Below are 14359 nucleotides of genomic sequence, written 5' to 3' on the forward strand. Positions count from 1 at the left end.
TACAGAGAGCATTGTCGCAGAAAACAGCATCCATCATCACAGACTCCACCATTATGCACGCTCTCTCTAGCTACTGCCACGGGAAGGAGGTACAAGAGCTTTGGTCCCACACCACAAAGTTCAGCAACAGCCATTACCCCTCAACCATCAGGCTCTTGAACAGAATTGATAACTTCTCCCAACACAACACTGAGCTGATTTCACAACCTATGTCCTCACTTTTAAGAACTCTACAACTCATGCTCTCAATATTTATTACTTTTTATTTGATATGTGTACAATTTTTTGTCTTTTGGTTGCCTGTCCAACTTTGCAGTTTTTCCATTGATTCTATTGCGTCTCTTTGTATTTACTATAAATGCCCATGAGAAAACAAACTTCAAGGTTTGTTACATGATGTATATGTACTTTGATAATAAGTTTACTTTTTGAACTTTTAGATGTCTCCTCTGCACCCACTCATCAACAAAACTACTGTTAGCATAGTTTCAACCTTCAGGTTGAACTACTGTTAGCATAGTTTCAACCTTCAGGTTGATGGGCATCATTATTTCATAAGACCTCATCTCACATAGAGGAACCATATCGCCTTCATTTAAACAAACGCTCGGCAGAGAATGTACTTCTTGTGGCAGTTGTTAAAATTCCATCTTCCCCAGTACATACTTGTGCAATTCTGCACTGCCGTCGTAGAGAGTATCTAACTAAGGCAACATCCTGGTAAATCTCCTCTGCATCCTCTCCAAAGTTTTCACATCCTTCCTGTAATGAGATGACCATTTCACTGGGGTATTCCTTTAGGCTGGAACTGAACACAGGCAAATGCTGATTTACTCTCCAGCATTAATGTGTTTCAGTGATCCATTTAGTGTGTCACTTTTAAATGTGTTTGAGTAGATGGTGAGTGAATCAGCTGTGAGTTTCACTGGCGTAAGATCACTGCAAGTGACATGGGGCTGGAAGGGAGAGCTCGGAGCCCTCACCACTGACTGAGCTGCTGAAGTGAGGCCAGACCATACTTGCCTCTGCGATTTATCTAACAGGAAGGGTTTGAACCACAGTTGCTTCCATGATACCCTGTACCCCTCCTCCTCTGCCTATTCCTTGCCCTCTCTCCTTCTCTAGCTGTGACGAGGGTATCAGTGCACCATGCGACAGAGAGCCAGCACACACTGCCCCGTCCTGGTTCTGATCCCAGACTGATTTATCGCAACATAAAGTAACTTTCGTCTACCCAGTTTACAACCTCGTCTGAGGCAGGAGTCGAGGGCTGGGCTGCTCCAACACAGCATGAAGATTGCTCTGTTGGGCCACTGGATAAACTTACGCCAAGTGAGCTTCAGCAGGCTGTGAGAGCATGTTCAATTCTGTCTGGCCTGTGCAGGCGATGTTCAAATCTGTTCCTGCTGTACAGGGCAGTGAGGGAGTGCTCGAACCTCCTCCTCCAGTGCAGCAGGTGGACAGGGGCGATGAGGATGTGCTGGGTTCGGGAAGGAGGACTGAACCTTATCTTTGCTCCACACATCAGACAGTGTAACTAAACAGGACAATGTACAGGCAGAAGAGGTTAGCACACCATCATGGGCTGAAGGGCCTGTTGCTGTTCTGTGTGAGTGCAGGGCAATCTCAGAAGCATCATGGTGCTGGACCACACACAAATGCTGGAGGATCTCAGCAATTAGGAGGGAACATAATGAGCAGTATTTTGTTTTGTGGGTGCTACCTGACCTGTTAATCTGAGCAGCAGCCTGCCTGCCGAAGCTGAGATGCTGAAATTTCCCCATTTAGAAAATGAGGCCCATCCAGAACTGGAAACATCAATCACGCATTCAGTGGCTGGTACGGAGTTCAGTCGTCTCTTTACCATCGTACCCTCCCTGCCACATGTTTCTCAGAGCAGGAGTGAACACACCTTCAATGTGGGGCATTGTGTCCTGTTTCTGAAATCCTCATTTCTCTCGCGAGTCAGCGAGGAGCAAGTGCAACATTTGGACCACCCTGCTGCACTGGTCGGAGTCCATGCTGACTAACAAATTGTCACGTCATCACTCCAATCCGGTTGTGAAATGTGGCTGTCACTTCCCTATTCTGACTAGCCAGCAACTCTGGGGAGACTGGAACTTCTGGCAGGGACATAAGCCATTCAATGCCATGGTTCCTGCTGGCATTTTGCCACCTGCTCCTGACTTCAGAGACAACTTGGTGCCCAGAGAAGGGCTTCATTTGTTGACATCCAGCACAGCATCCTCACCCCCCACCCTGCAGAAGCAACACCCCCCACCCTCAGAGCTTGTTGGCTGTCAAAACTTGCAAAATCATTGGAGTCACTTTAGCATTTAAAGACTAATTATACTGTTCAAACATTTTCAGAATCAGATTTATTATCATTGACATATGCCATTAAATTTGTTTTGTGGCAGCTGTACAGCACAAGAAATATTTAATTTTAAAAATAAATATGAAAGTGTATGAGTATAAGAAATACCACAGCATTAAAAAACTAAATTCATTCAAGGGCATTACCTTCTCCCTCTAAGGTGTTCCTCTCCCTCAGAATGAATCTAGTCATGGGCCCAGTGTGAAACAAATGCATTGCTGCGAAACCTGGACTAGATCCCACCAGTGACCCTGTACGTGCGGAGAGGCACGTGCTCGTTCAGAGAATGGATCAAAAGCAGAAAGCTCCCAGAAACACTTTGTAACTCAGAGAACACCTGTGGGGAAGGGATCTGCATTAACATGTCAACTACATGTCTCAGTTGCTGAGGGTTTCTGTTTTTTATTGCAGATTTTCACTAGTTATTTTGCTTAAGTATTGTGGCTTCATACACGGACTGGCTGAGGCATGCGACCACAAGGATCACTGCAGTGGGCGAGTGTGTTGATGAGGCAAGATGGGGGAGGGTGGAAGTATACCATGAGGTAGATGCACTGAACCGTCTGTTCCTCAGCCATCGTTTCTATGCTTCATAAGCAATCACACACATGAATCTAGTGCAGGAGACAGGGCAACATTGCAGGCTGTGTTCCACGAGAATGGTCATCGCTGACTGGGTTACCAATTCTTTAGAAAGCAGAGCAAGCTGTGTTTTAAATATCACAATCCTAACTCCAGGGCAAACCAATGCAATTTACAACTGCTGTGTACTTTGACGTGTAGTCATTCCCCTGACAGTAGTTAGTTTGTGCACAGCAAGTCCCTACAAATGGCAATGCAATTGTCTTTCTTTGGAGGTGTTGGCTACAGTGCGGGGGTAACTCGGATTTTGTGCCCAATCAAGACAGCGGTCAGGGCATGTGTGAATGACGAGCCCCTCCCTCAGTGCTGCAATGTGTTCTGATGGTTTTGGAGCTAAAAAAACTGCAGTAGTGTCGAAGAACATAAAATTAGAGCCACTCGCCCGCCCCCCCCCCCCCCAGGCCTTTCTCCCTTCATCATGACTGCGTCTAATCCTCACTTCCTTTTCTGTGCTTGTTCCCGTAAACTCAATCCCTCGATTTTAAAAAAAAATATGTATTTATCCATTTCCAGCTTGTGGTCTGACCTCTATCAGCTTGTGGGACAGAGAATTCCAAAGAGAAGATAATTTAATAACTCTTATAAACCCCAGAGGGAAGATCATTCGTACCCACCTCATTTTAAAGATTGTGTGCTTGTTGCTTTGTTCCCTTGATTTATGACTCTCCCGTTAATGAAAACAGCAGGTATTATGTCTGTTTGAATTGTCTACCCTTCAACAAGACCTTGGCCAATATGACCATTGGCCTCGATTTCAGTTCCTTGCCCAAAGTCTGTACTGGTGTCTGTCTTCGTAAAAGCTACCAGCTCTTTGGAGAGGCAGGGAAATACACAACCTAGTCTGCTTCCCCTGTGACTCCAATCATAAAGCAAGATGGTTAAGTCTGTATCCTGCTTTGGCGAGGGCGGGCACATCACACAGTAATTGGTACTGAGCTATAAGTGCACACCTTCTGTGAATAAGGAAACTGTTGGCTGATACCATGATACAGTGCAGAGAGGCCATCAGAAGCTGCATTGGCATCTTTCTGATGCAAGAGACGAAGGATCCTGTCCACCTTTGGATGTAGAAAGGTTTTTATGGGGGAAGAACAGAGGAAATTGACCAATTCCTATTCACCTAAGCAGTGTTACTTTAAAAATTAACTCCTTGACTCAGCTCATTTATTTCATCATTTGTATTGGTAGCCTGCTGTGCACAAATTAGATTTTTCTGCATGACAACAGTGATTCATGGCTGGGAGTGATCGGAGATGTCCTGAGGATACAGAGATCCCGTACAAATACAAGATGTCTTAACTCCGTCTCTAAGCTCTGAATCCATTTTTACGCAAGGGTTGTTCCTTAATAGTTAAATCCACGTTGAAAAGCGAGTCCGTTGCCATATCCATGACGTCAGTGTTTCTGGAGTAGGGTCCAGGCTGGATCACTCAGCCTTGGGAAAGGTGTTTGTCCATGGGTTTTGGCGTGTTTCTCACACAAATCATCTGCCCCTTCTCAGAGTTGCCTTTTCACATGGGAAATGTAATTACTCCACTGCAGCTAACCACAGTTAACACAACTCTTTGATAAGCTGCAGTGTACTGGATGTTGCTGGCAAGTAATCCACCAGACTGTTACCTGATGCTGGCTTACAATGGCACACTCAAGGAAAACTCATGTCGATGGATTTCATCCTCTTTTGAAGCCTTAACTGCGTGGAAAAAGAAATGAAATTAAATCAGATCAAATCATTAGAAAGAGGTCACAGAGGTTCTAAAGATGTAGAATCCTTTTGGTAGAATTAAGAAACTGCAAGGGTTAAAAAAAAAACCCTGCTGGGTGTTGCATGCAGGCCTCTGAACAGTAGCCAGGATGTGGGCTGCTGGGAGATAGAAACGGCATGTCAAAAGGGCAATGTTGTGATAGTCATGGGGGATTGCAATATGTAGGTTGATTTGGGGAAGATCAAGTAGGCGCTGGATCCCAAGACAGAGACTTTGTAGAATGTCTACAAGGCTGCTTTTTAGAGCAGCTTGTGGTTGAGCCCACTAGGGAAAGGCAGTTCTGGATTGGGTGTTATGTAAATTGATTAGGAAGCTTAAGGTAAAGGAACCCTTAGGAGACAGTGGTCATAATATGATAGAATTCACCCTGCTTTTAGAGAAGAAGTTAAAATTAACGTTAGAGTGGATTAAAGGGAATTACATAAGTATAAGAGAGGAGCTGGCTAAAGTTGATTGGAAGGGTGCTAGCAGAGGTGACAGCAGAACAGCAATGGCAGAAGTTTCTGGGAACAATTTGGATGGTACATCCCAAAGAAGATGTAGTATTCTAAAGGCAGACACCAGGAAATCTGCAGATGCTGGAAATTCAAGCAACACACACAAAATGCTGGTGGAACACAGCAGGCCAGGCAGCATCTATAGGGAGAAGCGCTGTCGACGTTTCGGGCCGAGACCCTTCGTCAGGATGATATAACCATGGCTGACATGGGAAGTCAAAGGCAACAAAAATGTCAGAGAGAGGGCTTATAATACAGCAAAAATTAGTGGGAAATTAGAGGATTGGGAGGTTGTTAAGAACCAACAGAAGGCAACTCAAAAGTCATAACGAAGGAAGAGATGGAATATGAAAGTAAGCTAGCCATTAATATTAAAGAGGAACTTTTCTTCAGATATATATAGAGTAAAAGAGAGTCGAGTGTGGATAGTTGAGAGCTGGAAAATGATAGCAATGGGGGAGGAAGAAATAGCAGATAAACTTGACAAATATTTTATATCAGTCTTCGCTTGGAAGGCACTAACAGAATGCCAGAAATGCGAGTGTCAGGAGGCAAAAGTGAGTATCATTCCTTTAGGATACCCTAAAGGTTTGCTTGTGCATTGAGTCGATGGTGGGGAAGGCAAATGCAATGTTAGCATTAATTTTGAAAGTACCAGAATACAAAAACAAGGATGTAATGCTGAAGCTTTATAAGACATTGGTCAGACTGCATATGGAGCATTGTGAGCAGTTTTGGACACCTTATCTAAGAAAAGGTGCCGGCATTGGAGAGGGTCCAGATGAGGTTCATGAGTATGATCCCAGCAATGAAAGGGTTTGACGGCTCTGGGCCTGTACTTGCTGGAGTTTAGAAGAATGAGAGAATATCTAATAGAATATTGAAATTGCTAGATAGAATGGATGTGGAAAGAATGTGAGGGAGTCCAAGACCAGAGGACACACCCTCTGAATAAAGGGAAGTTTCATTTAGAACAGAGATGAAAAAAATATAGTTGGAGGATGGTGAATCTGTGTAATTCTTTGTCACGGGCCAAGTCATTGAATATATTTAAGGTGGAGGTTGATAAGTTCTTGATTAATCAATGTGTCAAAGGTTACAGGAAGGCAGAAGAATGGGGTTGAGAGGGATAATAAATTATCCATGATGAAATGGTGGAGTAGGATTGATCAGCCCAATGGACTATATCCGCTCCTATGTCCAATGGTCATGGAATGTAAGTCTTGTAATGACCACTAGGATACCTTGCAGACATTATCAAATCAGAAACAAATTGTGGTGTTTTGCACTCACAACCATGTGCTACAAGGGATTTGCACCTTCCCACGGTGAGAGGTCTCAACTGCTAACATGGAAGTGCATTGGTCTTTAAACTTGTTTGGTTGTTAGCCCATCCACCTTCTCAAATACAGTATGACTCCTGCAGATCCTTCTCTGTGAAGTACTCTGTCCCAAACTCCATGAACTATTGGGAGGGTGGTGAAGGAAATGGCAAAGAGCTGGTGGAATGTCCAGATGGTGTTTAACATTGAGAAATGTGAAGTCTGAAAGGAGCGCACTTTGGAGGAGATGGCATAGCTGAGAAAGTGGTCTGAGAAAGGGAAGCAGAGGTTGCAAGAGCAAGGAAATAATGATGAACCTTTATAAAAAACTGTTCGGCAACTACTGGAGGACAGTTCTGGGAAGAGGTGAAGGTTTTGGAAAGGGTGCAGATGAGATTTAACAGAATAGTTCCAGGAATGAGGGAAATTAGCTGTGTGGATAGACTTGCGGAAGTTGGGGTTGAAGTAGAAAAGGTTTGAAGGGAATCATGAAGGAGCCAGTCAGAGTAGAAAAAGGATCCAGAATGAAGGGGATTAGTAAAGGAAACAAATTAACAAACCCTTTACACAAGGAGTGGTTGCGATCTGGGATGCACTGGAGACAGAATGTACTGTTCAGAGGAGAGCTGGATAAATTTCAGAATGGAGGGAATGTTCAGGGTTAAAGGGAGTAGATGGACAATATTTGATTGGCCAGATTTCTGATACATAGAACCAGCAGGGATGTTGGGGCAGGTAGGCTCCATCCTTCTATGATCATTCATTCACTGGGAGACAAGGTTTCCAATATCTCTGCCACTGGAGATTGTGGCTGGCTGAGCAATATCAATGTTTCAATTCCAGTCTCCTTGACTACTCTCTATACACAATGCTCTTGGTCTTCTTGTGAGCTCCAACTTCCCCTTTGCAGAAGTGTATGAGTGGATATTATGCTGGTTGTAGTGTCAGTTCTACATAATCACGAGCCAAGTCTAGCTTGGCAAATACTGCTTTCACAGAAACCTATCCCATTTCTATAAAGACTACTTTTCCTCTAAATACTTGTTATCCATAGAAAATGCACACAATTCTCACATTCCTAAGCGTGTAGCTGCATCCCATTCCACACTGACAACAGTCTGCTTCTAGTTGGCATTAGGTGCCACTTAAAACCAGTGTTTGGTACCACTGAGGTTTTGAACAGGCAGTAGCTGAATCTGTTGGTATGGAGTGTGCCAGGAAGCTGCCAGCACACAGAGCTCCTGATCTCTGACAATGCAGTGGTGCAGTTGGAAGAGACCCAGGTTTGATCTTGAACTTGGGTACTATTCCTTTGTCCCAGAGATGTCAATGTTTGGGAAGTTAATTGGTTGCTGTAAATTGCCCCTCGTGCGTGGCTGAATGATAAAATCTGTGGGTAGCTGAGTGGAATGTGGGGAGAATAGGTTACAAGGCAAATTTATTGGGTGATGTGATTGCCCCAAAGAGCCAACATGGACTTAATGGGCTGTCTCAGAAAGGCAGCGTCCATTATTAAGGACCTCCAGCACCCAGGGCATGCCCTTTTCTCACTGTTACCATCAGGTAGAACGTACAGAAGCCGGAAGAGATTCAGGAACAGCTTCTTCCCTTCTGCCATCTGATTCCTAAATGGACATTGAACCCTTGAACACCTCCTCACTGTTTAATATATATTTCTGTTTTTGCAAGACTTTTAATCTATTCAATGTGTGTATACTGTAATCGATTTACTTATTTATCATTTTTTTTTCATCTAGATTATGTATTGTATTGAACTAAGTTAACAAGTTTCATGACCAATGCCGGTGATAATAAACCTGATTCTGATTCTGAAGTGTCTCTTTTTCTATCATGTAGAAATACAGTAAAGCAAATCCATGACTAGGGTAGGGTTTGAAGCAGCAAAATAAATGTATTGAATGTGGAACAAATAATATGTCTGCATCAGCTACCACTGGGACTTGGGGACACAAATAAGAAAATTGTGCCTGAAAGATCAAAGGGCAGAGATGGTTCTCCATGGCTAAGAGAGCATGTGAGGGGCAGGTTGCAGGCTGAATGGCCTTGGAGGGACTTTCTGACATTGAGAAGGTGAGGGAACAGCTGGGAAGGAATGTGTGGCCTGATACAAGCAATGAAATCCTCAGGAAAATGCTAACCTGAATCTAATCTCCCTGTGTCGCAGATGTTTATTGTCGAGTCGGTGACGGGGTCTAGCTGTAATCTGCACGAGTTCAACATCACAGGATCAACCTATGCCCCGGAGGGAGAAGTGTGAGTATACCTGAGTAATACCTCCTCTGTTCTCTGAATATCAGCATCTTCTGGAGGTGCCCTTGGCATGAAGTGGTGATTGGCAAGTAGACCATTGGTTTTACTGAACCAATGACTGGTTACTCATCCTGTCACTTGGCCTTAGGAATGAGGGATTGGGCATGGCCAATAGAAAGGGGGTAATGGGTGGGGTAGGTAGTGGTGGAGGAGTGGGAAATCATCTTGGGTTATGAGGGAGAGATCATTGAGGCTGGTTTGACCTTTGAGAGGATTAATGGGAATGCTTTAACAGAGATGAGAGATGAGCTTTGGAGTGGGAAAGTGGGGCTTTGACTATGGGGTAAGGGAAAAAGATGTTTAATGATGGTGGGATACACAGTGGTACGGAAACCTAGTATGAAAGGATGGGTTATGGTGGTGAACAGGCTGGTGACTGGTGGAAGGTGGATGACTGTTCATAGTGAGCAGTAAACAGTTCCCAGATGTTGGTGCTGAGAGTAACAAGATTAGAATCATACATGACATCCAAGAAAAGAATGATAAAAATACGTTTTAGTACAGTTTATATCTTTATCTCATTTGAGTGACCTTAACAGAGGTGGATACTTTGAATTGTGCATCCAAATGCATCCTGGATTATTGTCCTGTTACGGAGCACAATGGCAGAATTATCACCCCTTCTTACAGCTTAGAGTGTCTACTCTGTGACACTGGGACACAAGTGTTGCCTTTCCTACATTTACTCCACATACTCAATGCTAACTTAAAGGGACCATCCCCAACCATAAAACATTTGTCCTTTAGGTAGGCTCCATCCCCAGTGGATCCCAGACCATGACTGGAATGTCTGGTTAGGATAGCATGCAGAAGCAGCATCCTCAAACCCGGTAAATTTACCTTTTCTCTCCTCACGCTTTCCCACTCTTTCTCCCCCCATCTCTCCCACTCGCTTCTTCCCCTCTCTCTTCTTCCCTTCTATCCCCCACTCTCTTCTTCCCCTCTATCCCCCACTCTCTTCTTCCCCCTCTTGCCCCCCCCCACACACCCCTTCTTCTTTTCTCCCCCACCCCCCCCCACAAAGTCACTCAAATCACATTTCTTCCTCATTCTGATGTTTGGTGTGAACAGCAACTGAACTTGTCACTCCAAATCTTAAAACTAATTAATCAAAAAGCATGGAGCCAGGGATAACTTGTGTTTTTTTGCTTTAGTGAAGCACACACTTATGATGTGGTAACATCATGATGTATGCCATTTGCGTACTTTTATGTACAACCCATAATGAATTTTATAAAAGAACAATGCTTAATCAAAGTATATATTTACAATATTACTCAATTATTACTGAAATATTTAAATACACAACACTCATCCCTGCTTAGCTATAAACTCCAACTCGATGTGGAATGCATCTCAACTATATACACAGTATACTATATAATACAATGACTGTATAGAAATCTACAGCATAGTCAATTTTAAGTTAGCCCATTCAGGCCTAAAGATTTAATGGCTTCAGAGGATATCTTACTCTTTTTGGATAAACGTCTTTCCTGACAAGGGGTCACCCTGCTGGGCAGGTGAGACTTGTGGCTGTGAACCAATCTCAGGTTCTGAGGCCTCCTCCGTGGAGCTTGTAGGAGTTGGCTCTGGGTCTGCAGGAAGTGTTTGTGACAGCTCTGGATACCGTTCTTCTCTAACAACTCATCTCCAGGAGGGTGGTCCAGTTCTGTCCTTAATTTTTCCGTACCCACTTTTGATCACCTCAGTAGTCCTTCACCAGGAATGCTTGTCCAGGAGTGAAACATTGAACCTGCTTGCTCAAGGAGCCCTCAATGTGTCTCTGATGTTTGTCCTGCTTACTCCTTCTGAGTTGGATTTGAGGAGATCCAAGTGTGAGTGCAAGGGACAACCCAGGAACAGTGTTGGTGATGATTTGTTGGTTGTGGAGTGTTCTGCATTGTGATATGCAAGGAGGAAATTGGGAAGTTTCTGATTCAGTGTCAGTGTGGTTAGTGCTGCTGACACTGTTCCCAATGCGTTCTTTAGACTTCGGTCAAACTTTCCACCAAGGCATTTGTAGCTGGGTGGTACGGTGCAAATGTAATATGTCTTATTCTATTCATTTTCAGGAATGACTGTAACTGTTCTGTAACAAATTGTGGTCCATTTTGTGGTAAAATTCTGGAACACCAGTCCTTGAAAAGAGGCTTGTCAACACATAAGTGTTCAAGGCTGTAGTGGAGACTATTGGGAACACTTCTGGCCATTTTGTAGCTGAATCCACTACTACCCAGAAATTAGTGCTCATGAATGATCTGGCAAAATCCACATGAATCCTCTGCCAGGGGAATGCCTGTTAGCATCTGCTGGATGTGTTGGCATCCCGAACAGGGCACGGCAGGTTGTTCGATCTGCTGATCCATCCCAAGCCACCTGACAAAGCTTTGAGCCAATACTTTTATTTTGACCATGCTTAGATCACTGGCCTGTAGCTTCTCCAACACTTTGGCTCTCAACTTGGAATGTACAACAACTCTCAATTCTAACATCTGGCAACCTCTGTCAGGGATGTTCATCCAAGCACTCACAAAAATGTGGGAACTGGAATTTCTGCTACATGTACCCCTATTTTGAGTTGCCAAGTAGACCTGAGACAGTGTGGCATCTTTTCTGGTTTCCCTTTGGATCATCTCTGCTGTAAGAGGGAGACTACATCACTGGGGCAAGTATTCAAGATGAGTGTCCTTTTTTGTAAATTTTTCAGATATTTCTTTTTCCAAGGGTAAATGGGGTAATCCGTCAGCATTTCCATGATTGGTGGTCCTCGAACTTGATCTTTAATTGTGTCTTTCAAGAAACAGCCAGTCTCAACATTTGTGCTGCTGCTGTTAGTGGAACGCCTTTCTGTGGATTGAAATGGACACTGATCAGTAATGAGGATAAACTCTCTCCTATACTGGCTGAAAGGTTTTACACCCAAAACCAGACGCAAGGCCTCTCTATCAATCTGTGCGTAATTTTTCTCTGTAGTAGTAAGCGAACATAAAGCAAAGTCTCTGGAGCATTCCATCACTCGTGATGTGACTGCACCCAGACCAAAAGGCGCGGTGTCACAGGCAAGCTTCACTGAAGATGTGGATGATAGTCTGTGAGTACGGTATCTGACATCACCCTTTCCTTCACCTTTTGGAAAGCCAACTCACACTGCTTTATCCATTGCTATTTCTGCCCAATCTGGAGTAATGAGTTAGTAGCAAGCTTTGGTAGGAAACTGTTATAGTAATTTCCAAATCCTAAAATAGACCATAACTGTGACATGTCCTTTTAGCCTTGTGGCATCTACCAATGCTTGAATTTTCTCAGCACACTTGTGTAATCCTTCTGGGTCATGGTGTGACCACAATAACTGATGCTTGAAGAATTTGCACTTGCGTCATGCTCTGAGCCCATAATCTTTAAATCTTTCTAACACTGTTTTGAAATGTTGGAGATGTTCCTTGTCATCCTTACCGGTTAAAATGACGTCATCTACGTAACGCTGAGTGACCGGGCAGCCTTGCCGCTCTTGATTCATATCTTCCTGCCAGAGTTCAGGGGCAGATGCTCTGCCAGAAATAAGTCTTTTCTAGTGATAAAGCCCTTTGTGAGTGTTTATGGTCAGAAAAACTTCAGATTCCTCTTCCATCTCCATCTGTAGCTAGGCCTCAGGTACCTCTATTTTGCTGCAGTGCTTCACTCCAGAAAGGTTTGCAAAGATACCCTCTATTCTGGGCAGGAGGTATTGATCTACTTTAAGTACTGGGTTGATGGCGACTTTAAAATTACCACGGATCCTGACAGACTCATCCTTCTTGGCTGCTGGGACCACTGGTGTTGCCCATGGGCTCCAATCAACCTTGGAAAGAATTCCTTCAGCCTGTATGTGATCTAGCTCACTGGCTACTTTGTCAAGAATGGAAAGAGGAACCAGACAGGCTTTGTAAAACTTGGATTTAACATTACTCTACCCTTGATCTGATTGAGTTTTCCAATGCCATTCTTGAACACTGCTGTGACATCATCCAGTAGCTTTCCTAATTCTCTTTCAGTTGACTGTGTTGCAGGGGATGTGACATGCAAATGGTGGATGGATCTCCGATCAAGTTGCAGTTGTCTCAGCCACTCACAGCCCCACAATGCTGGCCCTCCTCTTTTTACCACATTCAAGGCCGATGTGGCTCATTGGTTGTTGTATTACTTTGTTACCAGGTGTCATTCCCACAGGGGTTAGCTTTTCTCCTGTACAAGTTCTTAGTTGGATATCTGCAGGCTTTAGTTCAGTGTCTTTGAAATACAGTTCAATTAATTTTGAAATGACTGAAAAAGCTGAGCCACTGTCCAATTCCATTTTAATTAATTTGCCATTCATTTCTGGTTAAGTCATATCGCTCGTTGTCTTGTTAGTTTTCTCGTAAATCTTAAGGCTACACAGTCCTGCCTCACTCTCATCATTGTCAAATCTTTCTTCAACAGCATGCAGATTAATGCTCTTTTTGAAACTGAAACTTGACTTTTTCTCTTCCCCCTGCAGTGCATTTATTTTTGTCTATATGCCAGACATACTCTTTGCTTGTGTCCTACTTTGTTGCATTTTCTGCAAGTTTCACCTTTAAATCTGTGTTGGTCTTGTGTATATGAGCCCCTGCCACAACAGTAACACAACTTGTTCAACCAGGCAGGTTTCTGTTTAGATGTTGCAATTTTATTCATGCTAACTTTCATTCCTGACTGCAACTCAATTATGTTTCTACATGCAGTTTCTATTGATACAACAATTTCAACTGCTCTTTTAAATGTGAGCTGTGCTTCAGTTAGAAGCTGTTTTGAATGTCTTCCACAAACTAAATGATCTCTCGGTGCATCATTAAGCCATCATGGAAATTTCAATGCTTAGACAACTTCTTCAGTTCAGCCATTTCCTTTTGATTCCACCTATGGCGCCTAAAGCATTCTGCCATTGACAATGGTTTCAGTTCTAAATGTCCCTGCATTAATTTCACAATATCAGCAAAGGTCATTACTTTTAGTTTAGTTCAAGCAGTTGAATTTATAAACAAGCTGTATGTCTTTCCACCCAATGCAAACGGCAGAACTGGCACTCATTTTTCACTGGCTATTCCATTTACTTTAAAATACTGTTCAATTCATTCTGTATACATCACCCAGTTTTCTTTTGTGTAATTGAATACATCTAAATTTTTGATGTAGCCAGCCATTTCCATTATTTAATTATTATTATCATCATTATCACCACCACCCAGTTCTCACTGTTAATTTTCCCAAGAATTTCATCCGCTCTGCCTTTTTTTTTACCTGACCGTCTCTTCCTCTTGCAAAGAAAAAAGATGCGCTGCACTTTCTTTTTACTCAACCATTTCTTCCCTTCGGTGAAGAAAGTGTGCTACACTTTCTTTGAAACTTGATCATCTCACTGTGCTT

The 14359-nt window shown here is 43.3% G+C and overlaps 1 protein-coding gene across 1 annotated transcript in view; it reads left to right on the top strand.

The window, feature by feature from the left end:
- atp2a3 (ATPase sarcoplasmic/endoplasmic reticulum Ca2+ transporting 3) overlaps positions 1-14359 on the top strand; it is a 200482-nt gene that overhangs the window by 146845 nt on the left and 39278 nt on the right. The window contains exon 9 of the mRNA XM_073053837.1: positions 8790-8878. Coding sequence (XP_072909938.1) covers positions 8790-8878 — 89 coding nt within the window. The remainder of the gene's footprint in view (positions 1-8789; positions 8879-14359) is intronic.

The sequence above is a fragment of the Hemitrygon akajei genome, chromosome 8, assembly GCF_048418815.1.
Source record: "Hemitrygon akajei chromosome 8, sHemAka1.3, whole genome shotgun sequence".
In the NCBI taxonomy this organism is placed as follows: domain Eukaryota; kingdom Metazoa; phylum Chordata; class Chondrichthyes; order Myliobatiformes; family Dasyatidae; genus Hemitrygon; species Hemitrygon akajei.